At 28.5% G+C, this 17,554-nt stretch overlaps 1 protein-coding gene across 1 annotated transcript; it reads left to right on the plus strand.

The window, feature by feature from the left end:
• Positions 1-12,452: 12,452 nt before the first annotated feature.
• On the plus strand, positions 12,453-16,851 carry ninaE (neither inactivation nor afterpotential E). Its single transcript, XM_065499035.1, has 5 exons — positions 12,453-12,516; positions 15,243-15,733; positions 15,793-15,940; positions 16,010-16,287; positions 16,362-16,851. Exons 2-5 carry the CDS (start codon positions 15,255-15,257, stop codon positions 16,486-16,488), a joined length of 1,032 nt encoding a protein of 343 aa, XP_065355107.1. The 5' UTR covers positions 12,453-12,516; positions 15,243-15,254; the 3' UTR covers positions 16,489-16,851.
• The last annotated feature ends 703 nt before the right edge of the window (positions 16,852-17,554 follow it).

Consider the following 17,554-nt stretch of genomic DNA (forward strand, 5'->3'; position numbering starts at 1 on the left):
TGTTGTCATTCGAATAAAAATTATTCGAATAATCGAGTAAAAGAAAAAAGTAATTTTTATTCCAATGAATATAATTTTTCAGTTTAGAATAAAACAATTATCAATAATTGTCAAATACTCGAATAATTTATTTACAGAGCTATATTCGCCTGTGCTGAATCTTATATACCCTTCACCAAATTATACTTCAAAATACAAATTTTAAATATTTTTAGGTAAACAAAATTTTTTTATTTTTTAATTTTTTGGAAAAAATATTTTTTGAATTTTTTAATTTAAAAATTTATTTTTTTAAATTTTTTAATTTAAAATTTTTTTTTTTACTTTTATAAAAAAAAATTTTTGTTTTTTAATTTTTTTTTTTGGTGAAAAAAATTCGGGTTAAAAAATATTTTTTTCGATTTTGACCCATTGTAGGTCCAACTTACTATAATTTTTCCAAAAAATTAAAGTTGTTTTTTTAATTTATTGGAAAAATTATTTTTTGAATTGTTATTTAATTTTTTTAATTTTAATTTTTTTTTAAATTTAAAATTTTTAAAAAAAAAAATTTTGGTGAAAAAAAAATTCAGGTTAAAAATATTTTTTTCCGATTTTGACCCATTGTAGGTCCAACTTATTATGGACTTATATATGTCGTTGCAAAGGTCTTTGAAATATCTATAATTATACTAGCTGTCCCGGCAAACGTTGTTCTGCCATAGCTCACACAAAGTTTGAAGACTCCCACTATAATAGTACTTCAGATATGCAATAATAAATTCTTACTTCGTATGGGAGGTGCCATGCCCATTGTTCCTATATTGGTGAATTGTGAATCTAAACCATCCAGGGACCCACTCAAGCACACACAAAAAATTTCATCGCAATCGGCCCAGCCGTTAAGGAGGAGTTCAGTTACTAACACACGTATATAAGAATTATATATATAAAAGATATCCATATTGTCTATATTAATGACTTAGTAATCCAAATATAGGTAAAAAATAGGTCAAAAATCGAGGTTGTCGTGGTTATTTCCTTATATCTCAGCCATTTGTGGACCGATTTTGCTGATTTTAAATAGGAAACTTCTCGAAAGCATGTCTGACAGAATTATTGAAGATTTAGATCCCGAAGATATGTATCTGGGGTCTTCAGAAAAATGATTTCAACAGACAGACGGACATGGCTTAATCGCCTCCGATATCTATACGAATCCAGAATATATGTATATACTTTATAGGGTCGGAAAATTATATTGTGGAAATTACAAACGGAATGACAAACTTATATATAACCTTCTCACGAAAGTGAAGGGTATAATAAAGCCGTTGCTCGCATTGCGTTCAATGGAGATTGTTACCGCACCAAGATCAATGAATTCATGTTTGAAAATATGAATGACATTGATCTGGTCTGATTGATTTGGCGATAACTTGATTTCGAGAAATGGACCTGTCAATTGACATCCAAGGCCGTGTGATTTGACACCTCTCGAGTATTTTCTGGGCGGCCACCTGAAGTCACTGGTTTATGCTGATTAGCCAGCAATAATTGACGTCTTGTAGGCCAACATTGTTCGGGTTATTCGAAACTTACGGCCAGTAATACTCGAAAAAGTTGCTCAATATTTGACGTCCAGAATGCGCCAGAATAGCCATGGTCATCACGGCTATTCATTTTTAAATGTTAATGCCATGTATTTATCTTTCTAATAAAAAAAAAAGTTTTGATTCAAATTTTGCATGGATACTAGGGATGCCAAACGGGACTGGGTTTTACAAAACCCGGGATTCGGGATTTTAGAAATGTAAATCCCGGGATCCCGGGATTTTTCGGGATTTTTCGGGACTTCGGGATTTTAGTTAAACGTCAAAAACATCAAATTCAACAATAAAAACTATTATTTCATTAATATATTTAAGTAAAAACATAACAAATCAAAAACTAATGCGTTAAATTAAAATAAAATGGTCCATGATTTCCCCTACAATACAATTAAATATCTTGATTATGCGACAATCCTTATAAAATTTTGCACAAAATAAGTTGTAAGTACTCTGAAATTATACTGTAAAGTACTGCGGAAATCGGGCTACATTTGCCCCTAGTCCCCTTTAGAAAATAACTTGAACATAAATTTCGTAAAAGTGTAAATTGTGTAAAAGCCTGTTAATGCAAGGGAGACGTGCTGCTCTCCGATTCAAATGAAAAAATCTGGCTGCGTTTGGATTTGAAGCGAGATTAGTATTATAAAAAATATGCTGAAATTTAGCTTTCTAAGTATTTTGGGTGCTTCAAAAATCTTCCTAAAATTTCAAAAATCTCATAATATTTCGGGATTTGTTAATTTGTTAAATCCCGGGATATGTGAAAAAGAAGGGAAAAAGAAAGGAAGGGAGATTTTCGGGATCGGGATTTCGGGATTGGCATCCCTAATGGATACACATAGATCGGAAATGAGAATTTATTCTATTTCAATTGTTTCCTACCATCAAAAAACAAGTAAGAGAGCTATATCCTTCACCAAATTATACTTCTAAACAAAAATTTTAAATATTTTTAGGTAAACAAAATTAATTTTTTTCCCAAAGTTGTTTTTTCATTTTTTGGAAAAAAAATTTTTCGATTGTTTTTTTTTAAATTTTTAAAATATAAAATTTTTTTTTTTAAATTTTATTTTTTTTTAATTTTAAAATTTTTTTTTTTAAATTTCAAAATTTTTTTTTAATATTTATCGAAAAAAAACTTTTGGTGAAAAAAAATCGGGTTAAAAAATATTTTTCCGAGTTTGACCCATTGTAGGTCCAACTTACTATGGTCTTTGAAATATCAATCATTAGATATCCATATTGTCTATATTAATGACTTAGTAATCCAGATATAGTTAAACAAATAGGTCAAAAATCGAAATATCTCAGCCGATTTTTTCGATTTTAAATTCGAGCCGGAAGAGCCGTGTATGTAAGTTGTTGTAAGGACTTCGGAAAGTTGATTTCAACAGACAGACGGACGGACATGGCTTAATCGACTTAATTTATAGGATAGGAAATGAAAAATGTAGAAATTACAAACGGAATGACAAAATTATATATAACCTTCTCACGAAGGTGAAGGGTATAAATAGGGGGTATATTGATTTTATCATTCCATAAATAAATACGATCTATGTCCGTCCGTCTTTGCGTCTCTTGAAAACATGATAGGGCCTAAATGAAAGATTGACATTTTCCACAAATACAAGGTTTGTTTGATATTAAAAATGGTCAATATCGGTCCATGAGTTCACCTAGTCCCCATACAAGGTCCCCTTTCAGAAAATTACTTGAAAATTCATAGTTGTCTTATAATAATTAATAACATGATAAACAAGTTTAATATGAAACTAAACATTTTGTAAGCATCGGTCCATAGTTGACCCTAACCCGACAAACTGACCATAACTGATTAAAATTCCCATAGAAAGCAAAAACTATATATTGATGGTGGGTACCTCCTATTCAAGATTCGATACAGCCGACTATAACACTCTTACTTGTTAAAATTCAATTAAGTTTTTTCTTCAAATTTCAAATATTCCCGATTAAGTTTTTTTATAATTGGGGTATTCACACGGTCTGCTATTAGTATTATTGTCCTAATATGTATATTGTTACGAAATTGTACTTTAATTCAAATATAACGATTTTAAGGGCTGATTTAAAAGTTGCATAATGCTTTCAAATAGCAGTGCCTCTCAAACTGTAACATATCTGTGGGCATTATTAAAATGTAATAAAAGCTTTCAGTTAACCATTGATCGTAAGTTGGCAACGCTGTTTGCTGCGACCGTATATTCGAATTCGAATATTCAGTTAAAGAACATTGTAGAAAGTACCACAGATGGCGTATGTATTAGAAAGCTCTAGAATATAAGAGCTTTGACAGTTAAATAGCAATCTAGAGTGCAGATGGCAGTGTTATAAATAGTGGCAGAGGTTGCAGTCGTTAGTGAGTTTATCAGAGACGCTATTCGAATAAACATCAACTGTATTTTTCAAGTGAATTCGTGTACATTATAAGTGTGTCTGTATTTCTTCGAATTTATAAACGTGTATAAAAAAAACATTGAGTGACTATTTAATTCTGTTGTTGTACATTTTAAATAAATAAAGAGTTGTTACAATTTTCAAACTACTAAACGGCTTTTATTTGCAATCAAAAGTATCCGGTTTATTTAAAGGAAATAAACCAACGTTTTGAAAAGGTTAAAACGTAACAATATTATAATATACTAGCTGTCCCGGCAAACGTTGTTCTGCCATAGCTCACACAAAGTTTGAAGACTCCCACTATAATAGTACTCCACATATGCAATAATAAATTTTTATTTCGTATGGGAGGTGCCATGCCCATTGTTTCTATATAGGTCAATTGTGAATCTAAACCATCCAGGGACCCCCTCAAACACACACAACTAATTTCAACGAAATCGGCCCAGGAGGACTTGTCTTCGACTTGTCTGTACCAAAAACCGATTAGATGTCTGAAATTCGGCATTCATTGTGTTAAGCTTATTTAAGTGTCAAACCAAACATTAAGGAGGAGTTTAGTTACTAACACACGTACAGAAGAATTATATATATAAAGATTAAGCATTATTTTATGACAAAACAATAAACATAGTTCAAATAGTCTTACCACCATTTTCTCAATATCTGATTATTTTTTTTCGAGACGATAAACTGACAGTTCTCATACAAAAAAAAAAATGTTAATTGGAGGTTTATCGTTACGAAAAACGATAACCAGATATTGAGAAAATGGGGGTTATTAGTTTAGAAGTTTTTTTTGGTTTGAAACGCAACAGAAATTTGATTAAACTATCATAATAAATTAGGACATTATGACAATATGACCAAATAGTAGATCGTGTGAATACACCAAATATTTTTAATTTAATATGTGTTTTTTTTTTGAAATTTTTCAATTTTCAAATTTATAAATGAAACATTAATTAATCGATTAATTAATCGATTAAGCTGTATATTTATTAAGCATAATGTTTCATTATTTGATTAATCGCACATCCCTAGACTATACACATTTCAATATTATTTAACATTTATTTCTAAACAACAAAAAAAACTTAAGTTGTATCTTTATTTAAATAATTTTAAAGCCAAAAAATACAAAAAATTTTAATTTTTCAAATTTTGTAGGAAAAATTTGTACTCAGTTTATAAATCATTTTTGAGTAATTTTCATAAAAAAAATTTCAATTTAAAAGCTGAATCGGTTTATTTGAAATAAAATTGAAATGTTTTTTCCCATAAATTATTAAAAATTCAAAAGAATTCCCTTTTTTTGTTTTATAAATTTAGTTATTTTTTTAAATATTTGTATTAAGCAACATTTTAATAATTAATTTCAGAACTAATTGTAGAAATTTGTAATTTATTTAAAAATTTAAAACATAATTCCTATGTAATACACTTTAACGAGTAATACTCATTCACTTTTCACTCAATTTTTATATGTATTGTATAAAATTTTGAAATATTTTTTAAAATTTTTCATATTTCAATATTTTTTTTGTTGAATTTTTTTTAATTTTTATTTCATTTGTTTTTTTTATATTTATTATTTTTCACTTTTATTAATTTTGAAAATTTTCTTTCTTATATTACTCAAAAATTAAGTAACCACGTTTTGCAATTATTTCTTTAATTGTAATACATATTTTCAATATTTTCATATGTATATTTCTTTTATAAAAATCAAAGATTCTTTTGTAAATTTTTTCTTACAAATTTCCTTTGTATTTTCCAAAATAAATTTCTATATGTATTAAAAACTTTTCAATTTTTTTTTGTAGATTTTTTTCAATATTTTTTTTTTCAATCACACGTTAGTTTTCGGCTTTCGTTTTTTTGTTAAGGCAACATGTAGACGTTATGAATTCTCCGTGTTTTATGCAAACTCACGCATTATTTTCAATATTTTTTCCCCAAAAATTTTAAGAAAATTAGTTTCCTGGTTTTTTTAAAGATCTCTCTCTCTCTCACTTTTCTAATATTCAGCCATGTGTTTTCCTTTATTTAATTGCTCATTTTATGTCACACATTTCTAGAATTCAGCCGTTTCAAACTGAAAAAAAACATGATCAGCGACCCTCACTTTACTCTCACTGACTCTACAAAACACTTGAAATATTTTACATACGTTATTTTTGGATTCTGCGCTTTTAGTTTGAAATACAAAATTTTTGAAATCTTTTTATTTTCTTTCATTCTTTCTTATAAATTTGTTGTGCTCTTTCTATTTAAATTCTAACCAAAATAAAAAGACACCACAAAACCGAAAATATATTGAAAAAAAAACACATCTGTTTTAAATTTAAACTCTACATGGATGCATCATGCTGTAGTTAATTATTTCTGTTTTTTTTTTGTCCATATTTTAATATTTATTTAAAATGTTTTTTGTGGTACTCGCACGAGTACAACAACTAGTCGCTGATCTTGTTGAGTTTTATTTTATTTTATTTTTGTGGTTTTCAATACTTTTGTATTAAAATTTGTGTTTCTTGTTCTCCCACTTGAGTTTTATTTTTTTTTTATTTTTTTCATTCTTTCTTGTTGCCCATTTACATTTAGAATTGACTGCATACTTGGGGTTAGAGTAGTAGAGTGTACATATTTCAATTTTGGTTAATATTTATCTCTTTGTATCTTAGATCATGTTTTTCTATTTTTTTTAATTTTTTTGTGTGTCATTTATAACTTCTAGTATAATTCAGCTAAAAAAACATGATGTAGTTAACAAATTAGAATGTTGTATATAAAATTAACAAACAAAATTTACACAATTTTAGCGGTTTTTTTATTTAAATGCAGGGGTGAATGTAATGAATAAATTTAGCGGTTTTTGTGGCCAAATTAAGGTGGCCAGTTAACCCTCTAACCCGCAAGAGTGCCTTAAGTGCATTACAATACACCAGTTATCTCAAAAAGTAATTATAATTTTTATTTTTAAAATTTAACTGTGACTTTAGTTACAGATTTGTTAACATTTTCCTCAAAGGTCGAAATGCATTCTGAGTTTTAGTTTATGTTCTGTCAGCTGTAGGATTTTTAATTTCCCGACCTTTTTTGTTTCCCGGGAATCGGTAAATTTTTTTCTACATTCCCGAAATATATTGTTACGTTTTAACCTTTTCAAAACGTTTGTTTATTTCCTTTAAATAAACCGGATAAAATTGAAAAAACAAAAAAATTTTTTTTTTAAATTTAAAAATTTTTTTTACAAAAAATAAATTTTGTTTTTATTTCCTAAAAAATATTTTTTAACCCGATTTTTTTTTCTCTAAATAATATAAAAAAAAAATTGAAAAAACAAACAGCCCCATTATGAATAAAAATTCCGCGGGAGTTTTTTCCCTTTTCTCATTTTTCCTATTCAAATTCAATGGGAAAAAACTCCAGGGGAACAAACTCCCGCGGAATTTTTTATTCATAATTGGGCTGAAAAATTTTTTTTTTTTTAAATTAAAAAATTTTTTTTTACAAAAAATAAATTTTGTTTACCTAAAAATATTTAAAATTTTTATTTTGAAGTATAATTTGGTGAAGGGTGTATAAGATTCGGTACAGCCGAATATAGCTGTCTTACTTGTTTACACTTAAACCGGCAACAATGTCCTGAGGCACTCTTCATCTTTTTGCACCTGGTTCCCAAACTTAATTTGTAAATTAGTTTCTGATGGCTGTTCTGAGTTCATTGGGTCATAATTACCCTAAAAAAATTATTCGACAACGTTTTTTTAGATTTTTAAAGTTTGAGGGTTAGAGGCTTAACTTTGTAGGCTGTTGAGGGGAAACATGAATGCAATTTTGCTTTGGTGTTGGAAACAAATGTTTAATAGTCAGCTACTATCGTTAGATTTCTGCTCAAGATATTGCAGGTCAATGTTTTCCAAAAATTTATACTTCGTACTATATTGAAGCTGCAAAATGATGTCAAGGGTCAAAGGTCAAATGTGAGACTAGAGACAGTAGGAGATATCTGCCTAGGGGGTGTAGTTTACCTAAAGCCAAGAAGAGTAGCCACTCGAAGCCACAGAATGTCTATTCTATTGAAGACACTAGCACGACTGATAAATCTACATCTATGGAGAAATATAGATATTCATCTCATTAGCAACTCTCAGAATGCCTATATCCAGGGTAAGTCTAGGTTGTATAGAGCAGAGTCTGAAGCATAGCGAATATACTTTGGTTGCGTTTTTGATATAGAAGGAGCCTTTAATAACATAAGGAAAGAGAGGAAGTCACTGGATAGTATGATTATCAACTCAACCATAGGAGACGATAAGATCAGGAGATGTGTTACCAGAGGGACACCGAAAGGTGGAGTTCTTTCTCCTCTTTTGTGGCTAATGGCGGAAAACTTTATACTCAAAACTTTTGAGTCCAAACGATGACAATTTTAGCTCCTGTTTTCTCTGTCTAGGGAATACACTTTAGGTATGTTTTTGAATATAGAAGAATCCTTTAATAACATAATGATAGAGGCTATTAGGAATTCGTTAGTGGAACTTAGGGTTCACGACTTCCTGTTGATTTGGATAGTTTCAAAGCTGGATATCAGGATTAGCAACTCAACCATAACGAAGGATAAGATTAGAGGCACACTGCAAGTTGGAATTCTTTCTCCTCTTTTGTGGCTACTGGCGCTAACTCTGTTCACAAAATCTTTGAAATTAAAGTTAGGATTCTAATTAAAGGAAATTTTCTCTCTTTATCAGTGACATCATGCAGAGAGCACTGGGTAAAAACTAACGAGTTGGGTGTATTCCCATCGAAGGCAGAATTGATACTCTTTCTCTCAACAAAGGTCAATGGTGCACAGAGAAAACAGATTCGTAATAGGAACCGAATTTGTTGCCAATCAAATGATTCGGTTGCACACATAGAGTTTTTCGGTTCTAGCAATAGAAAATCAGTGGATAAAGATGAATTTCGGTTGAAGCAACCAAACTTTTGTTAACACATCTAAAATTTTGTAGCCACAATTGTAAAATTCGGTCACTAAGTAAAAATCATTCGATTGGCAACAAATTCGGTTGCTATCACGAATTGGTTTTCTCTGTGTAGGGAATATACTTTGGCTGCGTTTTTGAATATAGAAGAATGTTTTAATAACTTAAGAATAAATGCTATTAGGGATTCGTTAGTGGAACTTAGGGTTAACGACTTCCTGTTGAGTTGGATAGTTTCATTGCTGGATAGCAGGATTATCTTTTGTGGCTACTGGCTTTAACGAGTTGGTTGTAAACTCATGGATACCGTTTCTCTCAACAAATCTCAAAGATGTACATGTCTAGGTTTAACAGGCAGCCCTTGATATAATAATACCTCGCAGCCACTTAGACAATTTGAGTACTCGTGGGAAGGTCTTATCAGTCAGGGAATATCGGATCATAGGGTGGCGACCTTTAACATCGGTGTCTCACCCCCAGTAAAGTTCCCCAGGAGGAATGGATGGATTCTTCGAATGAGGTGCAGTTCTTACTGATGGATCTAAAATGAACTCTGGTACAGGGGCCAACAGACGACAACAGTATTAAATGATCGTATGATCAGACTCTCTGGCGAATGCAGTATCTTGATTGAGTTGATAAAAGCCTCCTATTTGTCACTACTACAGGCTAATCTTTTAAAGATTCCATAGCTCCACCAATCCAGGAACAGTACAAAGGTTTGTCAAGCCTTTTGGCTAAAACTGGATGTAAAGACAATCCAAACACTACTTGGGTTGGATAGGCGTAGTATATCACTGTTCAGTTGGAGCCTTTATAAGTAAATGGGATAATAGCACACAGAGGAGCAGAGACTACAGATTCTTAGATTTAAATGGCTGCGTACTAAATTTCTAGATGAACTTGGGAGTGTTGCTTTGTAACCACTTTCACCCTCTTTACGCAGATTTGGATTTTTCTTTATGTTTCTCCTTTTGCTATTTCTAAAACACTGACTTTCTTCTTTTTTCTTTATGTCTCCTTATTTGGTCATGGTAAACTCTTTTCTAAATCTGACTTTTGAAGGGAATCACAATGGACATTATGCTCTCCCCGAGTGACTATTTATTGTTACCAAACCTGAAGCAATGGCTCGGCGGAAAGAGATTTGACTGCAACAATGAAATCATCTCACAAACAAATACCTATTTTGATGACCTCGACAAAACTTAGTTTTTAGAAGCGATTCTTTGGTTGGAGAGAGAACGAACTATAGACCTCAATTTGGCGACTCCCGTATTCAAGTGTAAGTTTTTCGATTGATCTAACCTTTTTTCCGTTTCTATTGCTGATCAACCTGCTGATTTCATTGTTCAGCTGGGCGATCTATGGTTCGGCTGGGTTGGTGAATTAGATGTCATCACGCTCTTCTATCAGATCCATTGCTCCAGCTGAGAAGTACTGCCGCACTACGGATAATCGACCATATGGGATGCAAAACTTCCCCTCGAATCACAGCTTGATCGGGCTAATTTTACAAATTCAGCTATAAATTAAATGATTATTGAAATTTGTGTTTATTATGAAGCCTTGGCTATCTTATGATGTTAAAATGGTTTAAATCCATCTGTACTTGCAGTTGTTATGGACATTTTTCCAACCTAACCTCTAAATTGATATTAATCATACGTCTAGTTGGACACAATTTCTTTCTATTATCAATAACTAAGTCAAATATGGAGATATTTTAAAAATTTTAATGAAATATAAAAGCTAATACACTTAGTTATCAAAAAACATTCATACTATACTACTATTACCAAAGCCAACAGGGTCATCCATGGCGCTAAAGTAATGCTATGTATTTTAGAATTAAGTGGCTGGAAAGTTTTGCCTCACCCTCATTAGTCTAGACCTAGCCTCGTCCGAATACTATTTGTTTCGATTGATGTAGAACGCTCTCTGTGGGATATGCTTTACTTTGGATCAGTGTACAGGAAATTGTCTTGATTCGTTCTTGGCCTTAAGATGAGCTGTTCTTTTGGCTTGGAATCCATATGTTACCAGAAAGATCGGAAAAGATCATAGCTAACGATGGCCAATTCTTTGAATAAGTTTATATTATACAAATGTTTCAAAATAAAAGCTAAAAATTAAAAAAAAATCCGAATTTTAGTATATTTTTAAGTCATACAACCCAATAAAAACCGTGGAATATATTTAGTGTAACTGTCCTAGATTACAGGGTCTCAGGCAAAAATACATAGGGGAAAGATTCCATGATGAACTGGGGGATAGGATCTATGTAGGTATTCTATGTAGGCTTTATCAGGGAATAGGTTGGCTATTTTAGGTAGCAAGACTTTGTGAATCCCAGTCTATACTTATTCTCTAAACTTTTTAGACTGGGTTTTCACTTTATCTCTCTTTATATTACCCTACTTCTTTATTTTCTTTCTAATTTCATTTCTTCTCTTCACATCTAGTTCTATCACAACGAATCCAATGGGTCTCCGAATTTTCCTAGATTTTCCAGCATTTTATTGAACTTTTCTCATACGAATTATTGATTATTGTCTAATGATTTTCATGTCACATACTTTTAGGCTTTTTTTTAAAAGGAATAACAGCAGCTTGTTAAATGTATTGCTGTTGTTAGGGGGCGGGTGTTTGAAAAAAACATTTCCGAATACAACCAACAATTTTACATAAACTATAATTTCAAAGTGTTAAAGAACAGAAGCATTGGCCACGTTTTGGTTTTTTTTCTTTTAAATTTTCTTTGTTTTGGGCAAAGACATCATCATCATCTTTAAGAACGAATTTAAAAGAAAGCAAAAGGAAACCCTTTAACTGAAATATTGACATTGAAACGTTTGAAAAAATCATCACCCTGAGACAGAAATATGAAAATAAAGTGAAAAGCTTAAAAATAAAATAATACGACTGGGTATTTCTGTAAGCAAGTATATAAAGGTAAGCAGTATATATGTATTTAAATACAAATCTTTATATATTATGTCTGTCTGCCACTTATTTAAACACTTTAAACACAAGTACTTAATTTAATTTTCTTGTTAAAACCTAATTTTCTGTTTAAACACCTCAAACCAAAGCTATATAAACGCGGGTATTTTCAGTTTCCGCTTGCAGGTTGATATCGAGCACCAAATCAGTATCTAGTATCTCACCGGTCAAAAAAATAAAAAAAGGAATTGAAATTAAAAAAAAAAAAATTAACTTTGTGCAACTAAAATTTACGGATTTTCTGGGTGATTGTGAAATGAAATTTTGAAAAGTTTCCATTTTCAAAACAGATAAACAATTTTTTAAACATAAATTGAATTGAATTTTATAAAATGGAAAGGTATTAATGATTTAAATTAAATTTAAAAAAAAAAATGTGAAATTGTGTTGGAAAAGTTTAAAGTGATTTTATTTATAATGGTTTGTTTTTGTTTAATAATAGATACTCGACACCGCTAATAGGGCCAAGCTTTGCCGCCCTAACAAATGGATCTGTAACAGACAAGGTGGGTAATATTTTGCAGGATTATAAAACCAAACTATGAGAATTTTAAAAAAATGGAAATTTTTTTTAAAAAAAAAGTTTGAAAAATTCCTGAATTTTTAAATAAAATTTAAAAGAAATACTGGATAATAGCATTTAGCTATTTAGCAAATTCTAAAGATTTTTTTTATTTTTGAAAAATTCAAAATATTTTAATATTAAAATTTTTGAGTTTTATTAAAAATTTGAAAATATTTTTTCATATTTTGATAGCTAACATTATAAGCTATTAAATTTAATAAAAAAATATTAAAAAATTTTAGTATATATTTTTTTAATTTTAGAACAAAAAAACTACTAAAATGTTTGTTATAACTAATGAAGACAAAATACTTTTATATAAAAATTTTGGAATTTTATTAAAAATTTCCAAATTTTATTTCATGGTTTTATAGCTAACACTAGGAGCTTTTAAATTTAATAAAAATATTTGAAACATTTTTGTATACATTTTATTCATATAAAATTAAACTTTTAATATTTTAAAAAATTTAAAAATTTTTCAAAACTAACTTTTTGCTACGAAAATTCCAGGATTTTTTTTTAAATAAAAAAGCACTATAACTACTAAAAATAGTATAACATTTTTATAAATATCAAAAAATATAAATATTTAACGAATTATAAAGAATTTTCTTATTTTTTAAAAAAGCCTAAATACTTTTATATTAAAATTTTTGAGTTTTATTAAAAATTTGAAAATATTTTTTCATATTTTGATAGCTAACATTCTAAACTATTAAATTTTATAAAAAAATATTTCCAAATTTTAGTACATATTTTTTTAATCTTAGAACAAAAAAACTACTAAAATGTTTGTTATAACTAATGAAGACAAAATACTTTTATATAAAAATTTTGGAATTTTATTACAAATTTCCAAATTTTATTTCATGGTTTTATAGCTAACACTATGAGCTTTTGAATTTAATAAAAATATTTGAAAAATTTTTGTATAAATTTAATTCATATAAAATTAAACTTTTAATATTTTAAAAAATTCAAAATTTTTCAAAACTAATTTTTTGCTACGAAAATTCCAGGATTTTTTTTTTAAATAAAAAAAGATAAGCACTATAACTACTAAATAATACTAAAAATAGTATAAAATTTTTAGAAATACCAATAAATATAAATATTTAACGAATTATAAAGAATTTTCTTATTTTTGAAAAAAACCTAAATACTTTTATATTGATATTTTTGAGTTTTATTAAAAATCTGAAAATATTTTTCATATTTTGATAGCTAACATTCTAAACTATTAAATTTATTAAAAAATATTTCAAAATTTTAGTATATATTTTATTAATTTGCCACAACAAACTATGATTTTCAACTACTTAACAAAATTCTTAAACCCAAAGAGGGCAAAATACTTTTATATTAAAATTTTTGAGTTTTATTAAAAATCTGAAAATATTTTTTCATAATCTGAGAGCTAACATTCTAAACTATTAAATTTAATAAAAATATTTTGAAAATTTTAGTATAAATTTTGTTCATATAAAATTAAAAAATTAAAAATTTTTCAAAACTAATTTTTTGCTACGAAAATTCCAGGTTTTTTTTAAAAAAAAAAAAAAGATAAGCACTAAAACTACTAAATAATACTAAAAATAGTATAATATTTTTATAAATATCAAAAAATATAAATATTTAACGAATTATAAAGAATTTTCTTATTTTTGAAAAAAGCCTAAATACTTTTATATTGAAATTTTTGAGTTTTATTAAAAATCTGAAAATATTTTTTCATATTTTGATAGCTAACATTCTAAACTATTAAATTTATTAAAAAAAAATTTCAAAATGTTTGTATAAATTTTTTTAACTTGGCAACAAACTATGATTTTCAACTACTTAAACCCAAAGAGGGCAAAAAACTTTTATAATAAAATTTTTAAATTTTATTAAAAATCTGAAAATATTTTTTCATAATCTGATAGCTAACAACTTAATGAACTAAATTCAATATAAATTATTTAAAAATTTTAATATGAATTTTTCTAAATCCCCAACAAACATTATATAATTTCAAAATTTTTTAAAACTAACTTTTTTCTAGAAAAATTCTCGAATTTGATACAAAATTTAAAAAATAACAATTAGAACTACTGGATTATAGCAAAATTATAAATAAATTTTAATATAAATCGTTTTAAAGTATGAGCAAATACAGATAGTTTGAGGGAAAACATTTTTTTTTTTTTATAAAAAGCCAAAATTCTTTGTTATTAAAATTTTTATTTTAAATTAAAAATTTGAAAATATTTTTGCTGTATTCAATAGCTAACAATATAAACTTTTAAATAAAATAAAAAATATTTCAAAATTTTGATATATATTTTTGTAATATAACTACAAACTTTGATAATTTTTTTAAGTACAAAAATTTGTATACAAAAATTTTGTATTTTAAAAAATCCTTCAAAAAATATTTAAAATTTAAAAAAATTTCAATATTTTTATAGCAACTAATACACAACACAACATAATGTTTTGAATTAAAAAAATATTATTTAAAAATTTTAATATATATTTTTTTAAAATAGCAACAAACTTTCATAATTCTTGAAAAAAAATTAAAATTTTTCAAAACTGTCTAATATTAAAAAAAAACTTAAAAATCTCAAATTTACTAAACTTTAAAAAATTTCCTAACTAATATTTTGTTGTACTTTACAGGTTACACCCGACATGGCCCATTTGGTACATCCATACTGGAATCAATTTCCCGCTATGGAACCAAAATGGGCTAAATTTTTGGCCGCTTATATGGTACTGATTGCCACGATTTCATGGTGCGGCAACGGTGTGGTGATTTATATCTTCTCCACCACCAAATCTCTGCGTACGCCTGCAAATTTATTAGTTATTAATCTAGCGATATCCGATTTTGGTATCATGATCACCAATACGCCCATGATGGGCATAAATCTCTTCTACGAGACATGGGTATTGGGTCCATTGATGTGTGATATTTACGGCGGCCTGGGTTCAGCCTTTGGCTGCAGCTCGATATTGTCCATGTGCATGATCTCATTGGATCGTTACAATGTCATTGTCAAGGGTATGGCGGGTCAGCCTATGACCATTAAATTGGCCATAATGAAAATTGCCTTGATCTGGTTTATGGCTAGTATTTGGACCTTGGCGCCAGTATTTGGCTGGAGCAGGTAAATATATGAATGAAAAACTTTATATTATAAAAAAATCAAACTTAATTAATTAATAGGTATGTGCCCGAGGGCAACTTGACCTCATGCGGTATTGATTATTTGGAACGTGACTGGAATCCACGTTCATATTTGATCTTCTATTCGATATTTGTATACTATTTACCTTTGTTCTTGATCTGCTATTCCTATTGGTTTATCATTGCGGTAAGTAATTTTCATATTCTCTCTCTCTCTCCCTATCTCACTTAATAATATTCCTTGGGCTTTATTTAGGCTGTATCGGCTCACGAAAAAGCCATGCGCGAACAAGCCAAGAAAATGAATGTCAAATCCTTGCGCTCTTCTGAGGATGCCGACAAGAGTGCCGAGGGAAAATTGGCCAAAGTTGCCTTGGTTACCATCTCCTTGTGGTTCATGGCCTGGACTCCTTACACCATCATCAATACCTTGGGTCTATTCAAATATGAGGGTCTTACACCCTTGAACACCATCTGGGGAGCTTGCTTTGCCAAATCGGCAGCCTGCTACAATCCCATTGTCTATGGTATCAGGTAATAGATTTTCATATCCAGCCAATTATTTAAACAACATTTATTAAATAATAATAATCCCTCTTTCCCCCCAGCCATCCCAAATACCGCATTGCCTTGAAAGAGAAATGCCCCTGCTGTGTCTTTGGCAAAGTTGATGATGGCAAAGCGAGCGATGCCACCTCTCAGGCTACCAACAATGAATCCGAAACCAAGGCCTAAATTCTACGACTACCGACAAAACTACTATCACCACCACCACCACCAGTACCACCTCAATACTTTAAATAGCAACTTAACTAAATACTTTAATCAAGAAAACATCTTATTATTAGCAACTGCAGCAACAGAACGAACGCTTTCGTAGTATACAACTTTAAAAAACAAAACAAAAAAAAAAACTTTAATTATTTTTTGATTGTTGTATTTGTCAAGTGTTAAACCGATTATGTATTATTTATACCACATTAAAACATCAACAAAGATTTATAAAAAAAAATAGTTAAAGAAAACAAAAAAAAAACTGTAATACTTGCAATGTCATTAAAGACGAAAAAAATACAAAAAAAAAGAAATTTAAAAAATAAAGAGCATGCAAACTTGTAAAAAGTTAGAAAAATTTAAAATCAAGTGGTTTAATTTCATAGAAAAAAATTCTTAAAATTCAAATTTTTAAATCGAAAAAAATCAATTTTAATGCAAAATTCTAAACATAACTAAGTTCGAATTTTCAAAACTGATTTGAAAATTCGAACCAAAACAATTCTATAAGGAATTTTTTATAAAAATTATTTGAGTTCGAAATTTAAAAACAAACGCAAATGTGAATAAATTACTAAGACAAAATAACAAATTTCAATGAATTTTGGAAATTCGAAATTTAGTTCGAATTTTCGAAATTAAGTTTGAATTTTCGAACATGTATTAAAAAGCTTCAATTTCATATAAAATGTAAAAAAAATTTAAAACTTTGCACTAAAAATTCCATGTTTGAATTTCAAAATAAATGAAAACTCATGTTCGAAAATGAAAAACATATGAAAATATTGGAAATATTGGAAATATCCAACAATTATATTATTTTTTGTGATTACAAGTAAAAAATAATAATTTTTGGTGAATTTTGGAAATTCGAAATTAAGTTCGAATTTTCGAAATTAAATTCGAATTTTCGAAAATACTTCTAAAAGTTTGAATTTTTACAAGCATTAAGAATTAAAGAGAAAATTTATGAAAACCTTAAATTTTTAGCCAAAAATTCTATGTTCGAATTTCAAAATAAATAAAA

This window comes from Calliphora vicina, chromosome 1 (genome assembly GCF_958450345.1).
Source record: "Calliphora vicina chromosome 1, idCalVici1.1, whole genome shotgun sequence".
Classification (NCBI taxonomy): Eukaryota; Metazoa; Arthropoda; class Insecta; order Diptera; family Calliphoridae; genus Calliphora; species Calliphora vicina.